This window comes from Leopardus geoffroyi, chromosome A3 (genome assembly GCF_018350155.1).
Source record: "Leopardus geoffroyi isolate Oge1 chromosome A3, O.geoffroyi_Oge1_pat1.0, whole genome shotgun sequence".
Lineage (NCBI taxonomy): Eukaryota > Metazoa > Chordata > Mammalia > Carnivora > Felidae > Leopardus > Leopardus geoffroyi.
The window spans coordinates 51044814-51069171 of NC_059336.1; the positions used below are offsets into that span (position 1 = coordinate 51044814).

A 24358-nucleotide genomic window follows, 5' to 3' on the forward strand; every position below is an offset into this window, starting at 1 on the left:
GTTTTAATATATATTATATATTGCATATATTTATCCAGCAAGGAAACCATGGTTTTAAGCATGAGTCAAGTGTGTAGATTACAAGTGACAACTTGATGATAATGAAAATTTTTAAATTCCTTTTTAACATGGATATATTATTTAGATATAGGGTTTTTTAGAGTAATCTCTTTTTTAATATATATATTTTTTTCTTTTTTTAGCTCTTTCAGTCTCACATGCCAACAAAAACAACTTGTCCATCCTCACAAGTATCTGATGATGAACAGAAAGTGAGTATATCTTTCAAATAGAGCCATATTGTACTCCACATACCTCTAGGATTTCAAAATAACTGCTTAGAGACCTGACATTTTGTTTGTACCTTGAATGTAAATTAACTTTTATGTTGATTGAAATTGGAAATCAGTAATAGATTGAATAATTGTTGAATGTTTTCAGTGTCTCTTACCGATGTATGGGACTTGAAACAAATTAAAACTCTTGACTGCTTCCAGAGCATTCAGTAGGAGGACTAGCACTGCTTTTGCTGGGCATGCTTACAGAACTTGGTGGGTATAGAGAACTCCTTTAATGACAGGGTGTAGGAAGTCTCCAGGTGGCCCTGCAGATGCCTTCCTGAGTGTGAGATCAAGCTCTTAATGCTTCCAACATTCTTCTAAGTGTGCCTGAATAAGAGGGATGTGTTTTAGTAATTCATATTAAAATATATATTAAAAAAGAGGGAGTATATTTAACTTGGTGAAAGAGGTGAGTTGATGAGTTTTTAAATAGAAAATGGCAAAAACAAGCACAGGTAACTCAGTAAGATTAAATGATTTCCTTTAGTTCTGTGCCCATTAAGCCTCTTCTTGCTTTTCCCTCTTCCTTCACAAATGCTAAGTTCCCCATGGTTTTGATAAATTATAGTTTGACCACCAAACTACCATCCTTTTTATCTTTTTTCTCTCATTGGTAATAATGGTCTGCTCCATCTTTATTTTATCAACTTGCAAACTTTTAGAATTACTCTTTATCTGCCTTCTAACACATTGCTTTGCTGAAACTGCTGTCAATAGTCACTAGTAATCCTTTAGTGATGAATGCACTAAGTGGATTGCTTAGTCCTCATTTTCTCTGGTCCCTGTTCTTCGTTAAATTATGGTGACCACTGGCACATTTTTGAGAAGCTTCTGTTATTTTCATGACCTAACAGTCTTACAGCTGTAGAACCCGAAGGGATTCTACAGGCCATTTAGTTCAAGTTTTATCTGATAAGCATGTGCTAATCAAGTAAAAACTCTAACAAGTATCTAATCTTGAATACTTTCATTACTGAGAAGCACAGTATTTCTTCACTTTATCTTTTTTTTTAAATTTTTTAATGTTTATTTATTTATTTTAAATATTTTTTAAGGAAGTATGATTGACATATCAAAATTATATATATATTTTAAAGTTTAAAGCTTTTTGTTTTTATTTTTTTATTTTATTATTTCTTTTAACGTGAAATTTATTTTTGAGGAAGAGAGAGAGAGACAGAGTGTGAGCAGGGGAGGGGCACAGAGAGAGGGAGACACAGAATCCGAAGCAGGCTCCCAGCTCTGAGCTGTTAGCACAGAGCCCAATGCAGGGCTGGAACTCAAGAATGGCAAGATCATGACCTAAGCTGAAGTCGGACGCTTAACCTGACTGAGGCACCCAGGTGCCACTTTACTTTCTTTTTCTTAATGATAAAGATAACATACTTAGGTGACTAAAAGGGATCTAAAGGGCAGAAATGAGAATATAGTATACTAGTTTTCTATTGCCCCATAACAAATTGCCGTGAATTCAGCTTCTTAAAACAACACCTATTTATTAGCTCATAGTTCTGTAGGTTTTAAAACTAGGTTGGCATAGCTTGCTTCTCTGCTCAGGGTCTCACTTAAGATGTTGGCTGGCTGGGTTCTTATTTGAAGCTCCCCTTCAGACTCTTTCAGGTTGTTGGCAGAATTTAGTTTCTTGCTGGCTGGTTGCTGTCAGCTCCTAGAGAACATTCTTATGTCCTTGCCATATGCTTCTCTGTCATTCATACAACAGGGGAGAACTAATGTCAAATCAGGTTTCAAATCCCTTTCACCTGATAGATCCCAGTGCATTTTAAGGGCTCACCTGATTAGTTCAGACCCACCAAGGATAATCTCCCTTTCTTAGGTTAACTGATTTGGGACCTTAATTACATCTGCAAAATCCCTTCATAGCAGCACATAGTTTGCTGTTGGGTTGAAAAAATAGAAGGTTGTGAGTACACCAGAGGCCATGAATCCTGGGGTCCATCTTGGAATTCTACCTACCATATACAATAACAAGTGAATCTTTCTCACCTCCACCTCCAAGACCACTCCCTCAACCTTCAAATCCATTCCCCAGTAATAACCACTCTCATGGACATTTTCATCCATATTCGTATATATGCGAAAATATGAAAAAATAATACTTTTTTTTCTTAGTCAAATCACAGTAAAAAAAAAGTCACTTAGTTTTTGAGACTTAACCATGTTGTGGCATGTATCAGTAGTTTAGTATTCCGTTGTATGGATATACTACATTTTATTTACCCATTCAACAATTGTTGGATATTTGGGTTGTTTCTAGTTTTTGACTATTTGGACCAAAGCTTCCATGAACATTCATGTGTGTGGATGCATGTTTTTATTTATCTTGGATACCTTCAGTTAGGGATTTTTGGTTATGTATAGTAATGTGTATTTAACTTTGTAAGAAAGTACTCAACTGTTATCCAAAGTGGCTGTACTGTTTTGCTTTTGTAACAGCAAATTTATCAGAGTTCCATTTGTTCTTCAGAATCTCTAATACATGACATTATATGCCTGCTAAATTTTAGACATTTTAGTGGTTATTCAGTGGTATCTTACTGTAGTTTTAATTCACATTTGCCTGATAATGTTGCACACTCTTTCATTCACTGATTGGCTATTTTGTTATCTCTGTTCATGTCTTTTACCCATTAAAAAAATAGATTGTTATTATTGAATCATATGTATTCTGAGTGTATGTGCTTTGTCATATGTGTATGTCATATATATAATATTTTCTTCGAGTCTGTGACTTACATATTCCTTGATGATCACAAGTTTTTAATATTGATAAGGTAGAAAAATATAAATAATAAGATTATCCCAATACCACACTTCCTGGTGATTGTAACTTTTTGATTAGATAGTATAAATCCTTTAGCTTTGTTCTTTTCCATAATTGTTTTAGCTATTCTAAATCATCTGCATTTCCATATAAATTTTAGAATGATCTTGTCAGTTACTATATTGACAGCATGGAGTTGTGTCATTCTTTTATCCAATCTGACAATTTCCTTCTTTTAACTGAAATGTTTATATATTCACTGTCCATTATGGTAGCCACTAGCCACATGTGGCTATTTAAATTTAAATTAGTTAAATAAAATTTAAAAACCAGTTCCTCAGTTGCACTAGTCCCATTTGAAGTGTTCAATATCTGCATGTGGCTGGTGGCTACCTGTTGCATAGATCAGATATAGAACACTTCCACCATCACAGGAAGTTCATTCTATCAGATACCGCTGGTTTAGATCATTTACATTTAATTTAACTATAGATATAGCTAGGTTTAAGTCTGCCAATTTGCTGCTATTTGTTTTCTCTTTGTCCCATTTGTTCTTTCATTTTTCTTCTTTTTCTGCCTTTTTTTTTGGATTAGTTTTTTTTATTGCATTTCATCTTTACTATTGACTTCTTACCTATACCTCTTATGTCTTTTTTTTTTTAAATAGTAGTTGATGTACGCTTTAATTTATTACACATATCTTCCAACAATATTATAATACTTCATGTATAATACAGAAACCTTACAACCATAACTGTCTATTCCCTCTGTTGTGTTGTCATTATCATACATTCTATTTCTCCATGATTCCAAATTCTGCAATATATTGTTGTTGCTTTAAATGATAATATTTTCAAGAAATTAAAACAAAAAGTTATTTTACACACACTTACATGTCATTTTTTTCTTTTGTCATTTTATTGATTATTTTCTGTGGTCTTATGCTTTGCATTGTTTTTTTGTGAGAAAACTGTAGTCATTTTATGTATTATTTGTGTGTAATATGTCTCCCCACATCTGGTTGTTCATAAAATTTTTCTTTATCCTCTTGTTGAAACATTTTGTTCTGATATGGCTAGTTGTGGGTTCCTCTGGATTTTTCCTTTTGTAGTTTGCTGAAATTCTTGGATCTCTGAGTTCATGTTTAGAATATTGGAAAAATTTCAGTCACTGTTACTTATATATTTCTTTCCATCCTCCTCCAGTCTCTCCCCATCTTTTCTATATGATACTCCAGTTACAGGTATGTTAGACCATTTGATATCATTCCACAGTTTTTGGAGCTCTATTGCAGTTTTATCTTTTCTATGAGAGACTTTTAGCTTGGAGAAATAAAGGTATTTAGCTTGGATGATAACTATTGAAGAAATCTTTCCTTCCATTGTTTGATCTGCTGTTAATATGGTTCAATAAGTTTTTTATTCAGACGTTGTATTTTTCCTTCCAGGAATTCCATTTGCTGACTTTTGTTGTTGAGAGCTTCTATATCTCTCTTGTAATTCTGTCATGTCAGCCATTATATCCATCTCTTTTTCCTGTAGAAAAAGAGTATAGTTTCCTTCTTCAGCATATTTATCATAGTTATTTTAAAGTTCTTATCAGCTGATTCAACATCTGGTTCATTTGTGGATCTCTTTCTGTGCCTTTTTCCCCCTTGACTGTGAATCACATTTTTCTACTTCTTCCTTTAGTAATTTTTTATTATATGGTAGATACTGTGGATAGTACATTGTGGAGGTGTTGGATTTTGTTTTCTTCTTCTGAAGAGTGTTGACCTTTGTTCTAGCAAGCAGTAAATTGCTAGGTTGTTGCATTGTTCATGTTGAACCTTGGTTATAGGCTTTTTTAGGGCAGGTCTATTTCAGCTGTGTATTAGGGAACATTTCTGATTTCTGGGATGTGATCCTTACTCCTAAAATGTAGTCCATATAGTTTTTCAATAGAAAGCCTGAAGTGTTTACTGAGCCCCTTTAACTTATAGACTTAAAATTTATGCTCCCCAGGATGGCATTTCTATATAGCTCCTTCCAATTTCCATCCCCCTCCCCCCTTTAGGCTCTTTGTGCTCCCCTTATACTCAAGTTCAGCAGTCAGCCAGAGTTTTAAGAGGAGTGTATTTGTAGATTTTAGTCTAAAATCTTCTTCCTTTCTGGAATTTTCTTCTTCAATTTTCAGCTGATCTACCTGCTCTTGTTTCCAACTGACTACTCAACCCAGTAAGACTACTACTTCCATCTTGAGGTCTATCTTCTTTGTGTAGCAGTGACTAGGTTGTGCCCTCGGAAAGACCTAGAAAATGTACATCTCACCCTACATGGTCTTCTGTTCCCAAGAGTCTCATTCCCTCTAGTGTCAATTGGCCTTTGGTTGCACTTCAGCAACTTGGAAGAATTGATTATAATTGTTAATTAGTAGGAACATTAGTGTGACATAAGTTTGCTGTCCCATTTCTGGGAGCTAAAACTGTATAATTTTGTATTGTACTTTTTTCACATGACATTTAAATTAAAATTTAAGTTACTAAATATTTATCATAAACGTATTTAATCACTTTAAACATTCCATTTTATGAATGAATATGCCATAGTTTACATGATTATTTTCCTATTTTTTGGAAATCAAATATTTGTGATAAACAATGCTGGACTCTCATTGTATGAAGAAAATAAGAAATGCAGATGTGTTTTGAGGGTCTGGACACAGATTTCTCACAAATTTGCTTAACACATTTATATCTTGGTGAAGGTATAATGATCATAAAATCTTTAGTTTCTTTGATAAATTATCATTTGAAATGTGCTTATATCTGTTTTAGTAAAAGTTTTTTTTTTTTTTTTAATTATTGCCATTGTCTTTGTTTTCTTTCAGCAAAAAAGAGAAAATATTCGTTCTTTAACTATGTCTGGCCATGTTGGTTTTGAGAGTTTGCCTGATCAGCTGGTCAATAGATCCATTCAGCAAGGCTTCTGTTTTAATATTCTCTGTGTGGGTAAGGGCCAAACTCTTCTTCTATATCATTCCTTTATATTCCTTGTGTTCTCTTCATTCTTGCAAAGAGTATGATGCTCATGTCATTAATTTGATATCATGATCGCAGATTTTTTCAGTTATTTAAATTCTATTAGTTTTTTCTTAGCTTTTCTGCTTTAAATTTTTTTTGTTCTTTAAATATTTCTGTGCTTTCTTCAGAGTTCTGAATAACTTAGCATACATACTTACTTTTATGTTCTGCTAATGACTCAGTGGACCAGCCTTTACATGTATGTCTTTCACAGACAACTCAGCCTTTGAAATGGTTGAAATATTTGGGATCCCTTGAAACCACTCTGGGAGTTCTATTTTTTTCTCATTTGTCTTAATGCACCTGTGAAGATATACCTTTGTTTCTTTCAGGGGAAACTGGAATTGGAAAATCAACATTGATTGACACACTGTTTAATACTAATTTTGAAGACCATGAATCCTCACATTTTTACCCACATGTTAGACTTAAAGCTCAGACATATGAACTCCATGAAAGTAATGTTCGATTGAAATTGACCATTGTGAATACAGTAGGATTTGGTGACCAAATAAACAAAGAAGAAAGGTATGTGTTTTCTTATTGTAATGAAATAAGTTTTTTCTTATTTTAAGGCAATTGTCTGAGGTGCGTGCATTAAGCATCTGACTTCGGCTCAGGCCATAATCTCACAGTTTGCAAGTTAAAGCCCTGTGTCAGGCTCTGTGCTGACAGCTGAGTGCCTGGAGCCTGCTTCAGATTCTGTGTCTCCCTCTCTCTGTGCCATTCCCCCACTCACGCTCTATCTTTCTCTCTTAAAAATTAGTAAAAACATTAAAAAAAAAAAGACATTTGTCTTGTGCCATGATTTGGTTTTCTACTATGGAAATTCAAACCCTTCCTCCCAGACTTTAATTTTTTTAATAATTCAGCTATATTTTGTTCTTAACAAATTGACATTTTCTATCCAGTTTAATTTTTTTAGAATAATTTGAATCACATTATTGAAATGTGTATTTCAGCAAAAATTATTTTAATTATTCATATGCCAATTTGGTATATAATAAGTGATTTGTACTAATTTTCAGGCAGGAAATTATTTTGTTGAGGGTAAAATAACAAGACATACAGTGGCAGATATATAATGGCCCAATCCATGGTGCTTGAATTTTTTGTGTGTGAAATTCTAACCAAATCAGCCAGGTACATTATTAAGCATTGCAGGAAAGGTCTGATATAAATAAATTATTACTTATATTTTATAGGATATCATCATTTCTCCTATGATACTATAAAGAATGATTATAGAATCTATATGAAATTTAAAGTATGAAATAGGGAAATAGATTGGAGTAAAGCAATAACTTTTTGTTCTCTTTCCTTTTCGAAATGCATATATTTTCATTATTAGAGGTAATTTTTTAGTTTCCTAAAGTTTGCTTGAGAGGAGAAATATTTTGCATAATTGGCTCCCTTTATGTGACTTATGTTACCCTATCAGCACATTTATGTGGGTTTTCTAGAGGAAGAAGATTAGTGGTAGAGTCAAAGGCCTGTGACATGTTGCTTTAAATCTTCATAATTTTTTTATAATTTTCTATGTAGACATCTTATACAGCTTTATTCAAATTTATTCTTAGATATTTGGCATTTTGATGCTTTCATAGATGATATCTTTTAGAAATACTTCACTTTCTATTTGGTGTATAGAAATATAATTGATTTTGCATATAGGGACATTTGTAAATTCTCTGATTAATTCCAACAATTCATCTCTAAATTTGTGTAGATTTTCTATGTATGTAATGTGTAATCTCCAAATGACATTTATGTATCTTTTTTTTCAGTTTTTTTGTTCCTTTTAAAATAAATTTTATTGATGTATAATTTATATAGCATAAATAAAATGCACTGACTTTTTTAAGTGTACAATTCAGTTAATTTTTTCACATACATGGTTTCATAACCACCACCAGGACTATAATATAGGATATATCTATAGTCTTGGGTTCTTTCCTCAGACATATATGCAGATTAGTGCTTCACCAAAGACTGGAGGGAACTGCTGTCCAGATCATTAGCACTTTTGCTGGTGCAGCTGTCTTCTATTTAGTGTTCTTGCCTACAAATTTTATTTGCCTTGGCCTCCCTGAACTCCTGTTTCTGTCTCCTCAACTTGGTGAGTCCACCAGGCTCTGGCTCTCTTGTGCTGTGCCCTGGAAACTTATATCCAGGGAGTAAGCTGAGGGAATTGTAAAGTTTTTCTCATTTATTTCCCTTCTCAATGAACACAGTTTTATACGGTGTGTTGTCCCATGCCTTGAGAGCCTTTTTCGTGTATTTTATCCAAGTTTCTAATTGTTTAGGGTGGGAGAGTAAATCCAGTCCCAGTTATTTCATCATGGCTGCAGAGAGTTTTTATTTTTCTTTCTTCTATTTTTAAAACCTGACTGCACTGGGTAGGGTGTACAGTATTATATTGGATAGCCAGTAGTATTAGTGGGTATCTTTGCCTTGTCCTGATGCAAAGAGAAAGCTTGATTTTTACCACGTATTATGCTTGCCTGCTTTTTTAAACATTTTAGTTGTAGTAAGGAAGTTCCATTGTATTAACTGGTAAGGGCTTTTTTTCCTCATGAATAAATATTATCAGATATTTTGTTTATTCATTCTGTAGAAAAGAATTTACTTTCTCTTGTTTAATCTATAGCAAGGTGAATTTTAGTAACTGAGTTTTCATTGGTAAATTAGCCTTGAAATCTTAAATACCATTTTGCATACTTAAGATTATAAATTATTTTACCGATGTTTGTTTTTTTACTTTGGGTCTTATTCATTGTGTTTTTTTTTCTCATATGCTTGGTTATTTTTTATTGTAGGTATCATGGTCTTTGAAAAATTATTTGCAGAGATACTTTGAGGTCTAAGATGAAGATGCCTTCCTTTGAACAGATTTAGATTTGCTTATGTTATGTCCCTGTGGCATTAATACTCTGAGGATCCTTAAATCCGTTTCATGGCTAGAGGTTTTCAGCATCAAAGAGGCTGTGAACCTGGGCTGTGGATATATGTGAGGGCAGACCCTGTGGCCTCAAGTTCTCAAAGACTTTTTTTCTTCTTTCCTTTTGTTTTCCCTACTTCATTTACTGCCAGGGCAACCTTCCCTGCAACAACTTGGGGGGAGGGGAGGAATTGTAGGTTAACTTCTAGTTCATTCTTAACCCTGAGGGTGTAGGCTCTCAGGATCTCAGCTCAATGTGGGGAGGCAGTCTCTTAATAGATTGCCACTTTGTGTGGGTCCTGGGCTTTGATTTCTTCTTTCTTGTCCTGTGAGTCCTTCAGAACTAAAGCTCAAGAACTAGATTGACAAGTGACCTCAGGACAAAACTAGCACTGATGCTTTTAGTGCAGGGGTTAGTAAAATTTTTCTGCAAAGTGCCAGAGAGTCAATATTCCAGACTTTGCGGGACATATGGTCTCTGTCCAAACTACTCAACTCAGCCACTGTAACACAAAAGCAGCCATAGGCATTACATATACCAGTGAACAGGGCTGTGTTTCAGTGAAACTTATAATATACAAGCATCGTCTGGACTTGGCCCATTTACTACCTCTCCTCTAAGTCCTCTGCTCACCTCTCTCAGGTTCCACTCTCTTCAATTCTGACCTGGTTAATTCCTTACCATTTTATGAGTACTTGGAAGTTTTTAAGGAGGTTTTTTTTTTTTTGTATTTTAAGCCATTGTCTTTTGTTTCACTGGAAGAATGAGTATGCAGTGTATTGGAAATAGAAACCTAAAGCAAATTACTATGGAAGAACACCTAATGGTAGACTATTTAGCAGAAAATGTTTTGGTTTACATTTTGACAAGCATAATGCAACACAGTCAGGTAGAGGACCATTTATGGCTATTAGGGCATAAAATAGGTCATATTACTCATCTCCTTCAAGTCATTAATAAAAGCTTTGGATTTTTTTATGTTAAATACATATTTAACAAATTAATTTTTAGTATTTTATTATTTGGGGGAGGAAATCATGTTGAGTCACATTTAGACAAGTTTTCCAAGTGTGTTCCTGATAGTTAATACTGGTGTTTCTAATAGTCTCTCTGATAATGTTCAAAGTATTGTACTAAGTGTTGTGGAGAACATAGAAAATACTGTCTCTGTCCTCACATTGTTTACCATCTGTGTGGGAAGAAAAAGGTATTCTATGAGATTAAAACAGGTGATGATCCTAAAGGACTAAAAACGTCAGGCAACTTCATGGAAGAATTCAGTTCTGTGCACATGTATTGAGTATCTCAGCTGTATGAAGTACCACTCCATTTGCGCTACAAAGATAATTAATAAGGTGTCCAGGGAATTTGACAGAGGAACTATTTGCTGTTATTTTCACTTGGAAACCCAGATTTACTTAACTAGAATGGTTAAGAGTAGAAAGTTGAGTTGAATAGACAGTGATTTAGCATATCAGAATGAAGTGGAATAGTCACAAACTAATGTGAATGCTGGTGCACATGCAACGTAATATGATTTGCATCTTGAAGGATGCATAGAATGAAATAGCTAGAGGAGAATTTATTTGGGCAAGGACTCAGCATAGAGTATGATGCGCTTTTAGAATTAAAAATAAAATTATGCCTGCATTACTGGTTATGTTCATTTTATATATGCATTTCCTCCTTATTATGTTGCTATTCTTCATGCCTTATGGGTCTTATTTAAGAAGGAAGAAATCATAGAATTTGACTTAAATATCTTTTAAGGTATTAGTACTCATACCTTTTATCAGTCAAATAATGTGTCATGTCCAGTTTGGTTATAGTTAGATGCCTGTCCTCATTCAGCAGTCTGGCAAGTGTGGGAATCCTTGTCAGATGTGCAGTGTGCAAATGAAGGTCAGAGTGAGTCTGTATATTCATTCTATTTCTGTAAAGCACAGGGTATACTGATGGTTTTAAAGTACTACCTTTGTATATGCATGTTCTGCACAATTTGTTTTATTACTAAAGTTCTCTGTTTAGCATAGATAGTAGCTGTTTATTAATTGGTGAAAATGCACATCTTACACTTGAGATTACATAAATATCTTATTACGGTAGCATGAATATGCTGTATTAAATATTTAAATGTTAATTTTTTCAGCTACCAACCAGTAGTTGACTACATAGATGCTCAGTTTGAGGCGTATCTCCAAGAAGAGCTAAAGATCAAGCGTTCTCTCTTTAATTACCACGATTCTCGCATCCATGTGTGCCTCTACTTCATCTCACCTACAGGTCACTCTCTGAAGACACTGGATCTCTTAACAATGAAGACCCTTGACAGCAAGGTGGGCTTAGAAAAGGAATCAGCTTATGCTTTAATATTTGTTTTGAACTATTAAAATATCTTTATGATATGTATATATATCTTAACTTTTATTCTGTGCATTTTAAAAACATTTGATAAATTTTCAATCTTAGGTTATTTTCCAGGGAAATTCAATTTGGAAGATGAACTGCAAAGAAAAATATGTTAACATAAAACTTTAGTCCTTTTTTTAGTGATTAAATTGCATGCCAGAATTTGACACTGATTTTACTTAATGATGCTATTGAGAAGTTCATTGACAAAGGTTGAGATCTAATGTTTCATCATGTGTTATAGTAATTATGTTTTAATTTGAACCATACCAAGAAAAGCTAGTTTTGAACATCTGAGCAAAGAAGTGGTATATAAATTCAGGGAGCTATAAAAATAATATCCACAAATTAACTCACTTTGGGGTTTTTTTTTATTCATTTTTTTAAATCTGCGTAGAAGATGGTTGAAGACTACTATCTTATTCTAAAAAAACTCCACAGTTTTCCCATAACCTTTGATGGTGTGAGAAATGCAGTTTTCATTATCCTGCCTAATGATTTTATGAAATAGGATTCAGGGAAAAGGGCATTCTGTCCAGTACTACTCTCTATGTAGAAATCCGTGTGGAAAGCATAAAGCTGCCAGTGAGGTCATGGTACATAGATTGATTGATTTTTGACTAGTTGCACAGTCTCCTGGATTTAGCAAAAATTTGATGAAGCTTACATGATAGTCTATTTATCTGATTAGATGTAACCATTTACCCAGTATTTTAATAGTTGAGTCTGATTATATGGAAACTCATAAAATCAAGCATGTGCCAGTTTGTCTTAGCTAGACAGAAGCAACATGATGTAATCTGTATAAACATTATAGAATTTGGTGTCAGTAGAGGCCGGTTTTAAATACTGGGTCTGTCCCTTAATAGCTTTGTGGTTTTTGGCAAGTTTCTTTAGCCCCCTGAGTCTCAGTTTCCTCACCTCTAAAATAAAAATTTAAGGAGAAAAATACCTACCTCAAGGGACAGATGTGAGGGTTAATTAAACTGATATCTTGTCTTTTATTCCTAAGCTTGACATGGAAAGTTATCTTATGCAAACAGTGTAAAATCTCTTCCCTCCCAGCGACATACAAATAAATGGATGTGTAGCATTCAGTCTGTGATATACCCTCCCAGTCTAATTAGAGTGATATTCTTGGCTAGGAATGTCTGAGGTACTCCCCCAACTATATTACTCCTAGCATGCCCCACAGATATCCTTCCCAGGACCAGTGTCATGGCTGAGCCGGCCCTTATAGCTCTTTTACTATGATTTCAGGATGCACTTCAGCCAGATACCATCAGGGAACTTTGAAGAACAAGATCTATTACTCACAGGTCCTGGAGGGTACACAACATGTAGGAGGGCCACACAATAAAGTTGACAGTGAACCTGGGCTCTGCTTTTATTAGGGTTTAGGGTCGGGTGTCTAGGGTTTTGCGGGTTCACTCCTGGCAAATTTAAAGGATAAGAGTGGAATTAGGGCACGGGGAGGGAGAAGTGGGCTCACTCAAGTGGTCAGTTACCTGGGTAAGTCACCCAGGTTTTCTAAAAGGGGAGCTTCATGGGTGGGGGTGGCTTTGTGCTTTATTCAGTTTTGCTAGTAGCTGTGTCATACACCTGGCAATATGTTTATTCAACATGGATGTCTTTGAAATGAGTATCTTGGCAATCAAAAGTTTAACGTTAGGAACTTACATTAGAGCATGCTTCTGCTATTTACTGTGGAAGCAATTATAAGTTATTAACTTGGCATAATTTATTGACAATCTAAGTATACAATATTGAAACCAAGAACTTGGATCAAATTTTTATGTACTTTGATTAATTTAGCATGAAAGCTATTTGCCCATAATTGCTGGAAAGTTTTCATGGGTAGATGAAAAAATCTTTATCTTCTGTGGAGCATATTAAGACTAATAAATCTGAATATACATAGTAAGTCACTGTGAAATTGGAGAAGAGCAAGAAATTTACGAATAGAGTACGAATTATGATTTTTACTTTTCATTCTGAAAATTACATTGATATCTCACTCTCTTGATACATATGATTAGTTAGCCTAAAGTTTTTCTCTAAAACCAACTAAATAACCAAAAAACAAAAACCCTACAAACCCTTAGATTTGTGGAGACATTAGTCTTTTGTGGGACTAATGTTGTAAAGTTAGTCAGTCTTCACAACCCCAGATTTCTTCCTCTTTGGCCAGTGATAGGGCTTTAATGCTAAGAGTGTTATTCCTTTGAGTCATGAACACTTTCAGTTAATATCCATAAATTTCCTTCCTTCAACATCTAGGTAGGAGTCTCTAACAACAGGGTTCAGATAGGATGTATTGATTGGGGAGAGGACCTGCTGAAATGAGGGGCAGAAGGAGAAACTCACCTGCTTCATAGTTTTGCCAAGGGATCAATTACTTTTATTATTTAGTGCTTAGATTATTAAGAAATAAAAAATTCTTAGTGAATTAAGCAGATGATCTCAGCTTCCTGCTTACATTTTGTATATGATAGAATTATAAGAGACGTTGAAAAAGAAAAGAAAACGTAAAATTTATAACCATAAATTCAGTGTAAGATTAATCTTATAAGAACTCTGCATTTTTTTTTTTAATTTTTTTTTTCAACGTTTATTTATTTTTGGGACAGAGAGAGACAGAGCATGAACGGGGGAGGGGCAGAGAGAGAGGGAGACACAGAATCGGAAACAGGCTCCAGACCCTGAGCCATCAGCCCAGAGCCCGACGCGGGGCTCGAACTCACGGACCGCGAGATCGTGACCTGGCTGAAGTCGGACGCTCAACCGACTGCGCCACCCAGGCGCCCCAAGAACTCTGCATTTTAAAAGGAGTTACTATTAAGGCCAGCATCTGTAGGAATGATTGTATAGGGGAATATGGTGACAATGACAGCCAGAGATTTTCTAGGTTAGGAGTTGGCAAGCTTTTTCTGTGAAGGGCCAAGTAGTAAATAATATTTTAGGCTTTACAGGCCATATGGTCTCTGAGTTAATTGCTCGTTTCTGCTATTGTAGTATGAAAGTGGTCATGGATAATATGTAAATGAGTGAGCCTGGCTGTGTTCCAGTAAATCTTTATTTATATCAGCAGGCAATGAGCTGGACTATAGTTTGTTCATCTGATTTAGGTTAAAAGTTTGTCGAGACTGAGTGGTTTTGAATGCAAAAACATAGAATTAAAAAAATAAATCCTCAATTGTGAGATTTTGTTTTTTCTTTATTGTTGGTAGGTGAACATTATACCAGTGATTGCCAAAGCAGATACAATTTCTAAAGCTGAATTACAGAAGTTTAAGATCAAGCTCATGAGTGAATTGGTTAGCAATGGTGTCCAGATATACCAATTCCCAACAGATGATGAAACTATTGCTAAAATCAATGCTTCAATGAATGTAAGCTCCTAGTTGAATGTTAATTCTGTTTTACATGTGAAAAGAGTAATGTATAAATGACATTCCTACTAACACACTTTCACTTGCGTCTTCTCAAAGGACTTCACACAAGGTGAATTTTCAAATGTTCAGTATAGAAAAATGTTTTATTTTCTAGAGTTGGGAAAAATATAAAGAGAATATATTTTTGAGCATATTTTCTTTCCTCTACTTTTACCTAAATAGAATGATACATTGGTGAGGCTGGGGTTCTCCTTTTGTGGCACTATACTTCCTAATTGCCTTAGGAAGATGCCTTTCTATCCTGTCTTTAAAAACATGTGAAGTCTTTATACTCTCCCTTGGAATGCTTTAGAATCTTAAAACCTTTAACGATATGTTTCTAATCTGGAATTTAAGCTCATTCTCCTTTATGGTGTTACATGTACATATTAAACATTCATATAACTTTTAATTTAATATAACCAAATATGGCTAATTTCTTTGTGTTACTTTCTCCAAGCTACTAAATTTCTTAAATATCTGGTTATATTTTGAAGGGTCATGGGTTTTGGAGTTATATAGACTTAACCATATGTTCTTCTGGGAGTTATTAACCTCCCTGAGACTATTAACTTACCTACAAAATTGGGTTAATACCTATTGTATGTGTTGTTGTGAGGAGACAGTCCTCGTTCACTGCCTAACACATTGACATTCAGTAACCCTGCAGGCTATTTCTCCTTTTCCTTTTCTGATTTTTTCATTCAGATACTTTAAATATATAAAAAGCTGACTATGTAAATGAAGTGATCTCAATACCTATGTGTTATATTGTTTTCCGATCCAATTTTATTTTTTGTGCCCACTTGGAATAATTTTCCAGAAAGGCCCAATTAAGACACTGTCAGTTATTAAATATTAAACAAAACACTTAATACATTTTATATTAGACTTTTCCCCTATAGTAATCCTCAGTTTCAGACAGACCAGTCTATTCACTGTTTCCTAAATCTAACTATTTATGTCTTTGTTCAAAATCTTCCCCTTGCCAAAGTTAGTTCTTACTCTCCTTGATCCATCTCTGGTTTAGGTTGTATCTTCTTGCTTACAATAATCCCTCACTCTTCTAAGTTTATGTAGCATTTATTGCATTTAGCATTAGTTTTGGACTTAAATATTGCTTCCTATTATCATATATCTGTGCACACACTAAATATAGACATATGTTTTAGTTATGTATTTTGTGTGTGTGTGAGTATATGTACTTGTGCAATTTCCTAAACATTGTTTTTTAGAACCAAGATAATGTTGAGGGAAATTATACTAATACTAGAATTTTTTTTTGTATTCCTATTACATAATACCTTGCATGTAGGGGATGCTCAATAAATAATTTTCTTTATAGGGCCTAAAATTTATTCTTAGAGAACAATTGGCACATATTCACTGCCAAGTTTTAAAATTGGAGGCATAGCAGGTCATTTGATTTTAATAACTTCATTATTTAGTAAATTTTCTCTAATCCGTTATTTTTATAAAACTTGTTTTAGTTAGGCATTTATCACAGTAATGTGAGATATGATTGATATCATGGTTCCTTTCCAGGGACATTTGCCATTTGCTGTTGTAGGAAGTATGGATGAGGTAAAAGTTGGAAATAAGATGGTCAAATCTCGCCAATACCCTTGGGGTGTTGTACAAGGTAAATGAGATGAATGATGACTAGGAATATGTATGTCACCTAACAGTCTGAAAGTAGCATTCAGTATATTCTGAGGTATTATTTATTTTGGGTTATGATTTGTTTATCAGGAGTGTGGAATGTGTTTTATTTTAGCCAACTCTGTAGAGGCTGGCAGAGCTTCTCTATTTTCTGCATGATCCCACACACATTTCGTATCTGGTGTGCCAAGACATTCAGATGGTAGAAAGCACTGGTCAGGTCCTTTGAACAGAATTTGAGGGTAAATACTAGTGTTTGAACATGATACATAAACTAATTACTAGGTAATTCTAGGCACAGTAAACCATCTTGTACATTTATATATTTTCACTCATCAAAGTATTACTATTTCTAAAACAAACTAGTCAGGCAATTAAGAAACTTTAGGATTTATCTAGCATTATAATAAATAAGTAATTAGTACTATCTGGTTCATTTACTTGTGGTGCTAATTAATGGGGAATGGATTACCTCTACCAGTACTGATTTCCCAGTGCTGCTTCTTTTTTAAATTGACAAATTTGTAATTAATAAAAATATTGACAAAACTTAACATTTTTAATGTGTAAAAAAAATATACAAATAGTAATTGTACTTAAAACTATTTGTTTCAGTAACACATTTATTTGTAGTCTTTGAGCCACTGTAAACAGATGAAGGACCATGTAAGGAGGACTCAGTGTATTTATTCATTAATTCTGTATCATGTCAAACATAGCATCATAAATGTGACATTGTATAAAAAGAATTTGATAATTATAGCATGTATAGGTGGTATTTTGAGTACTTTGAAGTTTTAGTAAAATAATGTTACAGACTCTTTTTAAGCACTTTGTGAAATGTCCTGAGGATGGTTTTGTAAATTGCTAACAAAATATTAGTGAAATAACTGGAGCATATGGTAACATAACGTAATGTATTTCTTTCCTGTTTATCTATTGCCTACTAAATTTAAAGCAATCTCCCAGTCTGTTAACTTACATGCCTGTAATTCAGTGTATATAATTCAAGAGTTTCTTCCTTGGTTATTTATATAAAATAGTTGTAGGTAACTGATCATTTTACTGTTATTTCAAATGTGTTTTTATACATTCATTCATTCAACAAATGCTAACTGTGTGCCAGAAATTAAAAATTGGTGTTGCTGTTTTCTTGTTTTTCGGACTAGTGGAAAATGAAAACCACTGTGACTTTGTAAAGCTCCGAGAAATGCTTATTTGTACAAACATGGAGGATCTGCGAGAACAGACCCATACTAGGCATTATGAACTTTACAGGCGTTGCAAACTGGAGGAAATGGGCTTTACAGATGTGGGTCCAGAGAATAAGCCGCTCAGGTAAGGGGGGGGATTTCTCTGAGAAGCGAACCAAAGAGGAAGTTAGAACTATACTATGTTATATATCCAGGATGTTGGAGAATGTGGTTTTCAGAAATCAGGCAAACCATGAAGTAGAATCATTTCCTAATGATTAATTATTGTGCTTCTCAGATTAGTTGAGGCCTTCTTGCTTTTGAAGGGTCTCTAAGACCTCATCTGACTTGAAGTGTTTAAGAAAGAACGTGGGGCAAAAGCCCACTATCTCAGTACATGCTGAAATGAATAACTAAAGGAAAGAACTCTCATTATTTGGTTCTATGTTTGTATTTTTCTGAAAAAGATGAAAGTATATGTATCCTTTCTTCTAAAAGAAAGTTAGAATGTGCATCATAGTAAAACAAACAAAAAAAACACTTGGTTTTCCTCCTGATGAAAGTTTGGAATGACTTAAACTTAGGGAACTATCTTGTAAAGGAAAAATAAACGTGCTTGCAGGAAGTCAGAGATTAGACTTGTTTCTTAAAATATTTCAGTATAGTTATAAGAATTTTAGAGCCTGATGACCTTCTTGCTCAGTGATTATAGCATTCAATGTTATAGTAAACTTGCTGGGTAATTTTATATGCTGCCACATTCCTCACTTTTTTTTTTCTTATTAAGATATGTAAACATGAAACTCTAATCCTTAACCTACTACATCAAATTTGATTTGATGTAGCATTCCAGAACAGTTTTTGCATGGAGGAAAGCATGAGATCTTTAAGACAAACACTCTTTAAAACTCTGTTATGGGACTAAGGATTCCTTTTCCATTTCATTATTTGCATTTCTGTCATTTCCCTGGCTGTTCCTATTTGCACTAGAGTAAACACAAAAGGAAGGAGGAGGAGAATGTTAAATCAATGCTGCTATTGCATATGACCTTTGGGAAGATTTAATAGATGAGGTTAAATTTTCAATTTTTTTTCTATCTATGGATTTAATTACTGTTTTAGCTTTAGTAGCATGATAAATTAAGAATTATATGTACTTAACCCCTCTCACCAATTTCAGGCATGCTGTGCTTCTGGTTATGGGTCAGTTCTGATAAAATTATTTTCTCTATTGAAGATCTGGCTTTGCCACTGTTTCCCAGATGAGACTTTACTTCTTATTCTTCCAAGTCTAAGGGTCAATTCAGAGGTCTCATTGGGGCGTCTGGGTGGTTCAGTCACCAAGTTGGTGGTTCAGTCAATCAAATTTGACTCTTGATTTCAGCTCAGATCATGATCTCAGTGTTGTGAGATCAAGCCTCACATCAGGCTCCTTGCTAAGCATGGAGCCTGCTTAGGATTCTTTCTCTCCCCCTTTCTTTGCCCCTCTCCCACTTGCATATACATTCTCTCTCTCTCTCTCTCTCTCTCTCTCTCTCAAAGTACATAAATAAATATGAAAAAAATTCAGAGGTCTCAATGTACATTACTAAGTCATGGATTCTGAGTGAGAGCAAGTGGGACAGCATTGAAATACTCTGAAAAGAGGGATTCAGGTTGTCTGGTGGGTCAGTCATCAGGCATCTGTGAAAGATTAAGAAAGACAGGTTCAGAATTTCCAGGGATGGGCCAAAGGATCTACATTTAAGTTAAAATTATCATTCAGTCATTTAGTAGATATTTACTCTTTGTCTCCCATCTGCCCCACACAGTGCTAGTCAATGGATATGTATGCACTGTGGGATTAAACAGAAACCCTGCCTTACAGAGTTTCTGGGGTAGAGGTGGGAGGAGGGTACTCTGGCCCTGTGTGGAAAATAGAGTCAGGATGACTGCTGTAGTAGTCCTGGTGAGACCAGAGAGGCTTGGATTAGAGTGGTAATGTAGAGGTGGTCAGAAACACATTACGACATCTAATTTGAAGGTTAAGTTAATAGGACTCATTGATGTTTCAGATATGGGATGTAGAGGACAAAGGAATCAAGGATAACTCTAGTCACTGTGGTTGACCTGAGAAATGGCTGAATGGTGGTGATGTTTACTAATATGAGCAAGGCTGGGGAAAGGGTCAATTTTAGGAGTTATGGTTGATAATTGAGAGGTTTGGGACATGTTAAATTTAAATTGCTTATTAAATATTACAGTGAAGAGTTTCAGTAGGTTCTTGCATAAATGAATCTAGTGCTTAGAGAGAAGTTAATGCTGAGATAATAATTTGGGAATCAACAGTGATTAACATTATGTAAAATCATAAATATTGTAAAGGTGTTTACTCTTTGCAAGGCTCTGGGCTAAGTGCTGGGGATATAATACTGAATAAGATCCTGTAGACATGGCTGTCATGGAGTTTACATTCTTGTAGGGGAGGCCAAAATCAATTAACTAATTCCACAATCACAGTTGTGAAATACACACTAAGGGAGAGATGTTATATTGGGGGGGTATCCTGATTTAATGTGGAAAATTAGAGACTTTCTTGAGGCAGTTACTGTTTTGAGCTAATAATTTGGGGAAATAAGAGAAAGACATGAAAAGACTGTGTAAGCAGAGAGAATAACATTTTGAAGGCTGTAGGAAGGTCAGTGTAGCTGGAGAACAGACAAGTTGGGGGGTATAAGATTGAGAGAAGAGGTATATAGGAGTCAAACTGGGGAGGACCTGGTAAGGATTTGGGCTTTGTCCCAAGGGAAAGGCAAAACCATTCAAGGAGTTATATCATATTTGCATTTGAAATATCACTTTTAGCTATAATGCAAAGAAGGTATTAAAGGGGTATGCAAAGCTACTTTGGAGAGACCAGTGAGAGAGTAAAAGCAATGAAAATAGAACTAGATGTGCTTGCAAGATATCTAGAAGATGAAATTGAAAGAACTTAGTGATTGTTTGGGTGTAATGAGGTAAAGAAGCAGGAGATGTCAGAAGATGCTAAAAAAAAGACTTCTGGTTTCCTAGTATTATGGTTTCATTGGCTAGGCAGATGGTTGTTGCTTTCATTGAGATAGTTATCTCTGGAAGAACTGGCTTTTTTTGTGGAGCAGCAGTGATGGCCATGATGGAGATCAAAAGCTTGGTTTGGGACCTGCTGACACGAGTTTCCCCTCAAACATCCAAATAACAATGTTGATAGGCACTTTGGGTACTTCTCTGGAGCTCAGAGGAGAGGGCTGGGCCAAAGGAATAAACTTAAGAGTTATCAGCATTTAGATGTTTAATTGAATGTATGGGTGTGGATGAGATTGCCTGCAGAAAGAAGTATATCTGGAAAGCAAGGTACCTTGGAAACAGACTTGAGTCACTCTAATATTTTTCAGCCAGAGAAGTAGATAGAAGAGATTGAGAAGGCTTGGGCAGGAAAGCCAGCAGTGTCATGTCTTGGCAGCCAAATGTAGAGGGTTTCAGGAAGGAAGAGGTCAGCTGTGTTGAAGCTGAGGATCAAGTTCTTGCCGTAGAAGTATAGCAGTGTAATACAATCCAATTGCTTCCTTTACAGCTCTTTGAAAATGAAAACCACTCCGTCTAAAACAAAAAGGGCAATAGTTGGAAGACTACATTGGCCAAGACTTACAGATTCAAAGGGAAGGCTTAGAACAGGTAGAAACCAGTTTCATTCTATACTGGAAGTGGAGTGAATGAATTGAAACCATTTCCAGACTTTTAATTCTCTGCTTGACAATTTATAGCCCAGGAGAGAGTGTCCAAAGGCCTACCTTAGGACGTCTTGCCTCGTCTTGGCCAGAGTGGGCATGAATCTAATTAATTGTCCCATCATACGATATCCCCAGTGGGGAGAGGTAGCTCTCCAAAAGGTAATCAGGTAATAATACCAAAAGGAGGTATAGATAGATGGTGGGCAGTTGGAATCAAAGAGTGCTTAGAACATCTTTTTTTTTTTTTTTTTTTTTTTTTTTTTGAGCATATCTTCAGTCTGGGAAACATTGCTCACAAATCAGAAGAAGAATGGAAAATTGGCAAAGGAGGTTCTTCAATTTATGCCAGATTTTAGATTGGATAGGGAACAAGCAAGGAAAGATGGGGAACTAGATCTCAGTGTAAGGAAGACCTCTGCCTGCATGGGTCCTCTGCCATCCTTAAGAGAGAAGAAATTTCTTACTGGATTTCTTGAGTCAGGCATGGCAGATGTTTCTTCTCTTGGTGTTTTCTCATTCGTGAATGAATTATCTGATAAAGCTTCTATAATTCAGTATAGCCTGATGTCTTAGGAAGGTTTTACAGCTTCAAGAAGTTATATTCTATTTTCTGGGCAATGTTTTCCATTTAATTTGGGGTGTATGTAAAAATAGTCACTGTGATTTGGTTGGCATATGAAATCCATCCCTATTATATCTATCAATAAAAAATAGTTCTATGAACCTGTTAGGATGAACTTTATTCTTCACTGCCATACCATCAGCTTGTTTTCCACTTACATTTTATTGTGAACAGTTATGCTGAGTCATAGTTAGCATCCTAATCTCCCAACACTGTTCAGGTGCTTATCATGAGGTCCCAGTAAATGGCATTATACTCTCCTCTAGTCTTAATTAACTGATCTTTAGTTATTTAAGCTAGACCAGACATGCTTATAAAGCTCCTTAAATCCCCAAGTTATTTTAGATTAACATAACCACTCTTATTCCCCAAATTAATCATCTTTAACATTAGAGAATAGAAGGGGCCTATAGATTTGAGGGACCTATAGTTTTGAAAAGAAGATTTTTGTAGTATTTTAGAGTTGCTTAAGTGTTTGGCGTGATTTTTTGTGTTATAAAATTTGTGTCTTTGGAATTCTCAAGAAATAAATAACTTTTGCATTTAGTCTACAGCAGAAATGGAGAAAGTTCATCAGGTTTATTAGAACTGTATATGAAACACAAAGAAATCCCAAGTGAAGGGACTGCAGTGATTTTCTTGATGAAAATGAATTTCTGAGAATTTTTTTTCTTCTTTGGTTTTCAACAGTGATACTTTAAGTATAGTAATATGTTGCGTTGAATATTCACAGCAAGCTACTTTTATATTAGAAAAAGCAAGAATTTTATATTAAAATAGCAAGAAAACCATTTTTTCATTTTCATTTAATGAGTAAATCCACGATGGTAAACAGTGGTTGTCTTAGTTTTACAACACTAACTAATAAATCATTCCCTTACAGATTTTCTAAGAGTTTCTTTATGACTTTTTGAAAGATAGTGCAGGTTTCTTTACTTACAATTGGCTTTTGGTTGTCAAAGTTGAAAAACCATATGACATGGTGGAAAATATGCAGGAGTAGTACATTTTTATCTTTAAAAAAAACCCAAAAATCTGACCTGGTTCAATTTCCAACTTTCTACTTACCAACAATGTTGCTTTGGGCAGATTACTTTACCTTTCTGAGCTTTAGTTTTCTTATCTGTAAAACAGAGTATTAGTGCTTGATCTTCACAGATGGTATGGAAATTAGATAGATATGGGAATTACCAGAAAATTACCTTGCTGTTAGCAGCTATTCAACAAATGTTAGGTCTTTTCTCTTTACCAGGTAGATTTATTTTCCTCCTAAGCAACTCAAGTGCTTATGTATAAACAGATAATGAGAATTTTGAAAACAGTTTAAAATTCATTTAAATTCCACATATTATTTAAATCAAGTTTGTCATCAAAGACTATCAAATCCAATATGGGGCTGGTGAAATGTAGTGAGGTTTCTGACAATAGTGAAGGTAGCCTGATAGATTTAGAGGCTTCTTTAAAATAAGACCAAAACAGGGAGGAGCCAAGATTACGGAACAGCATGGAAGTCTTTTTGCATCTCACATCCATGAAATACAGCCAGATCAACACTAAACCATCCTGCACACCTAGAAAACTGATTGGAGGATTAACACAACAATCTGCACAACCTGAGCCACAGAACTCAGCAGGAATTCACCCCATAAGAAAGAGCAGAAAGAAACAACAGCCAGAGACTTAATCAACACAGATAAAAGCAAGATGTCTGAACCAGAATTTAGAATCACAATAGTAAGAATACTAGCTGGGGTCAAAAATAGATTAGAATCCCTCCCTGAAGAGATAAAAGAAGTAAAAACTAGTCAGGATGAAATAAAAAAAATGTCATAACTGAGCTGCAATCTCGAATGCCACGGTGGCAAGGATGGATGAGGCAGAACAGCGAATCAGTGATATAGAGGACAAACTTATGGAGAATGATGAAGCAGAAAAAAAGAGGGAGACTAAGGCAATGAGCACGATTTAAGAATTAGAGAAATCAGTGACTCATTAAAAAGGAAAAAGATCAGAATCATAGGGGTCCCAGAAGATAAAGAGAGAAAAAAGGGGTAGAAGGGTTATGTGAACAAATCATAGCAGAAAACTTTGCTAACCTGGGGAAAGACACAGAAATCAAAACCCAGGAAGCACAGAAGACTCCCATCAGATTCAACAAAAACTGAC

The 24358-nt window shown here is 34.9% G+C and overlaps 1 protein-coding gene across 7 annotated transcripts in view; it reads left to right on the forward strand.

Moving 5' to 3' along the window:
- The window catches only part of SEPTIN10 (septin 10), a 67557-nt gene that overhangs the window by 28052 nt on the left and 15147 nt on the right, over positions 1-24358 (forward strand). For all 7 annotated transcript variants that reach the window (XM_045443718.1, XM_045443719.1, XM_045443723.1 and 4 more), the window contains exons 2-8: positions 204-272; positions 5992-6112; positions 6517-6712; positions 11276-11462; positions 14766-14927; positions 16515-16611; positions 17801-17969. In XM_045443718.1, coding sequence (XP_045299674.1) covers positions 204-272; positions 5992-6112; positions 6517-6712; positions 11276-11462; positions 14766-14927; positions 16515-16611; positions 17801-17969 — 1001 coding nt within the window. The remainder of the gene's footprint in view (positions 1-203; positions 273-5991; positions 6113-6516; positions 6713-11275; positions 11463-14765; positions 14928-16514; positions 16612-17800; positions 17970-24358) is intronic.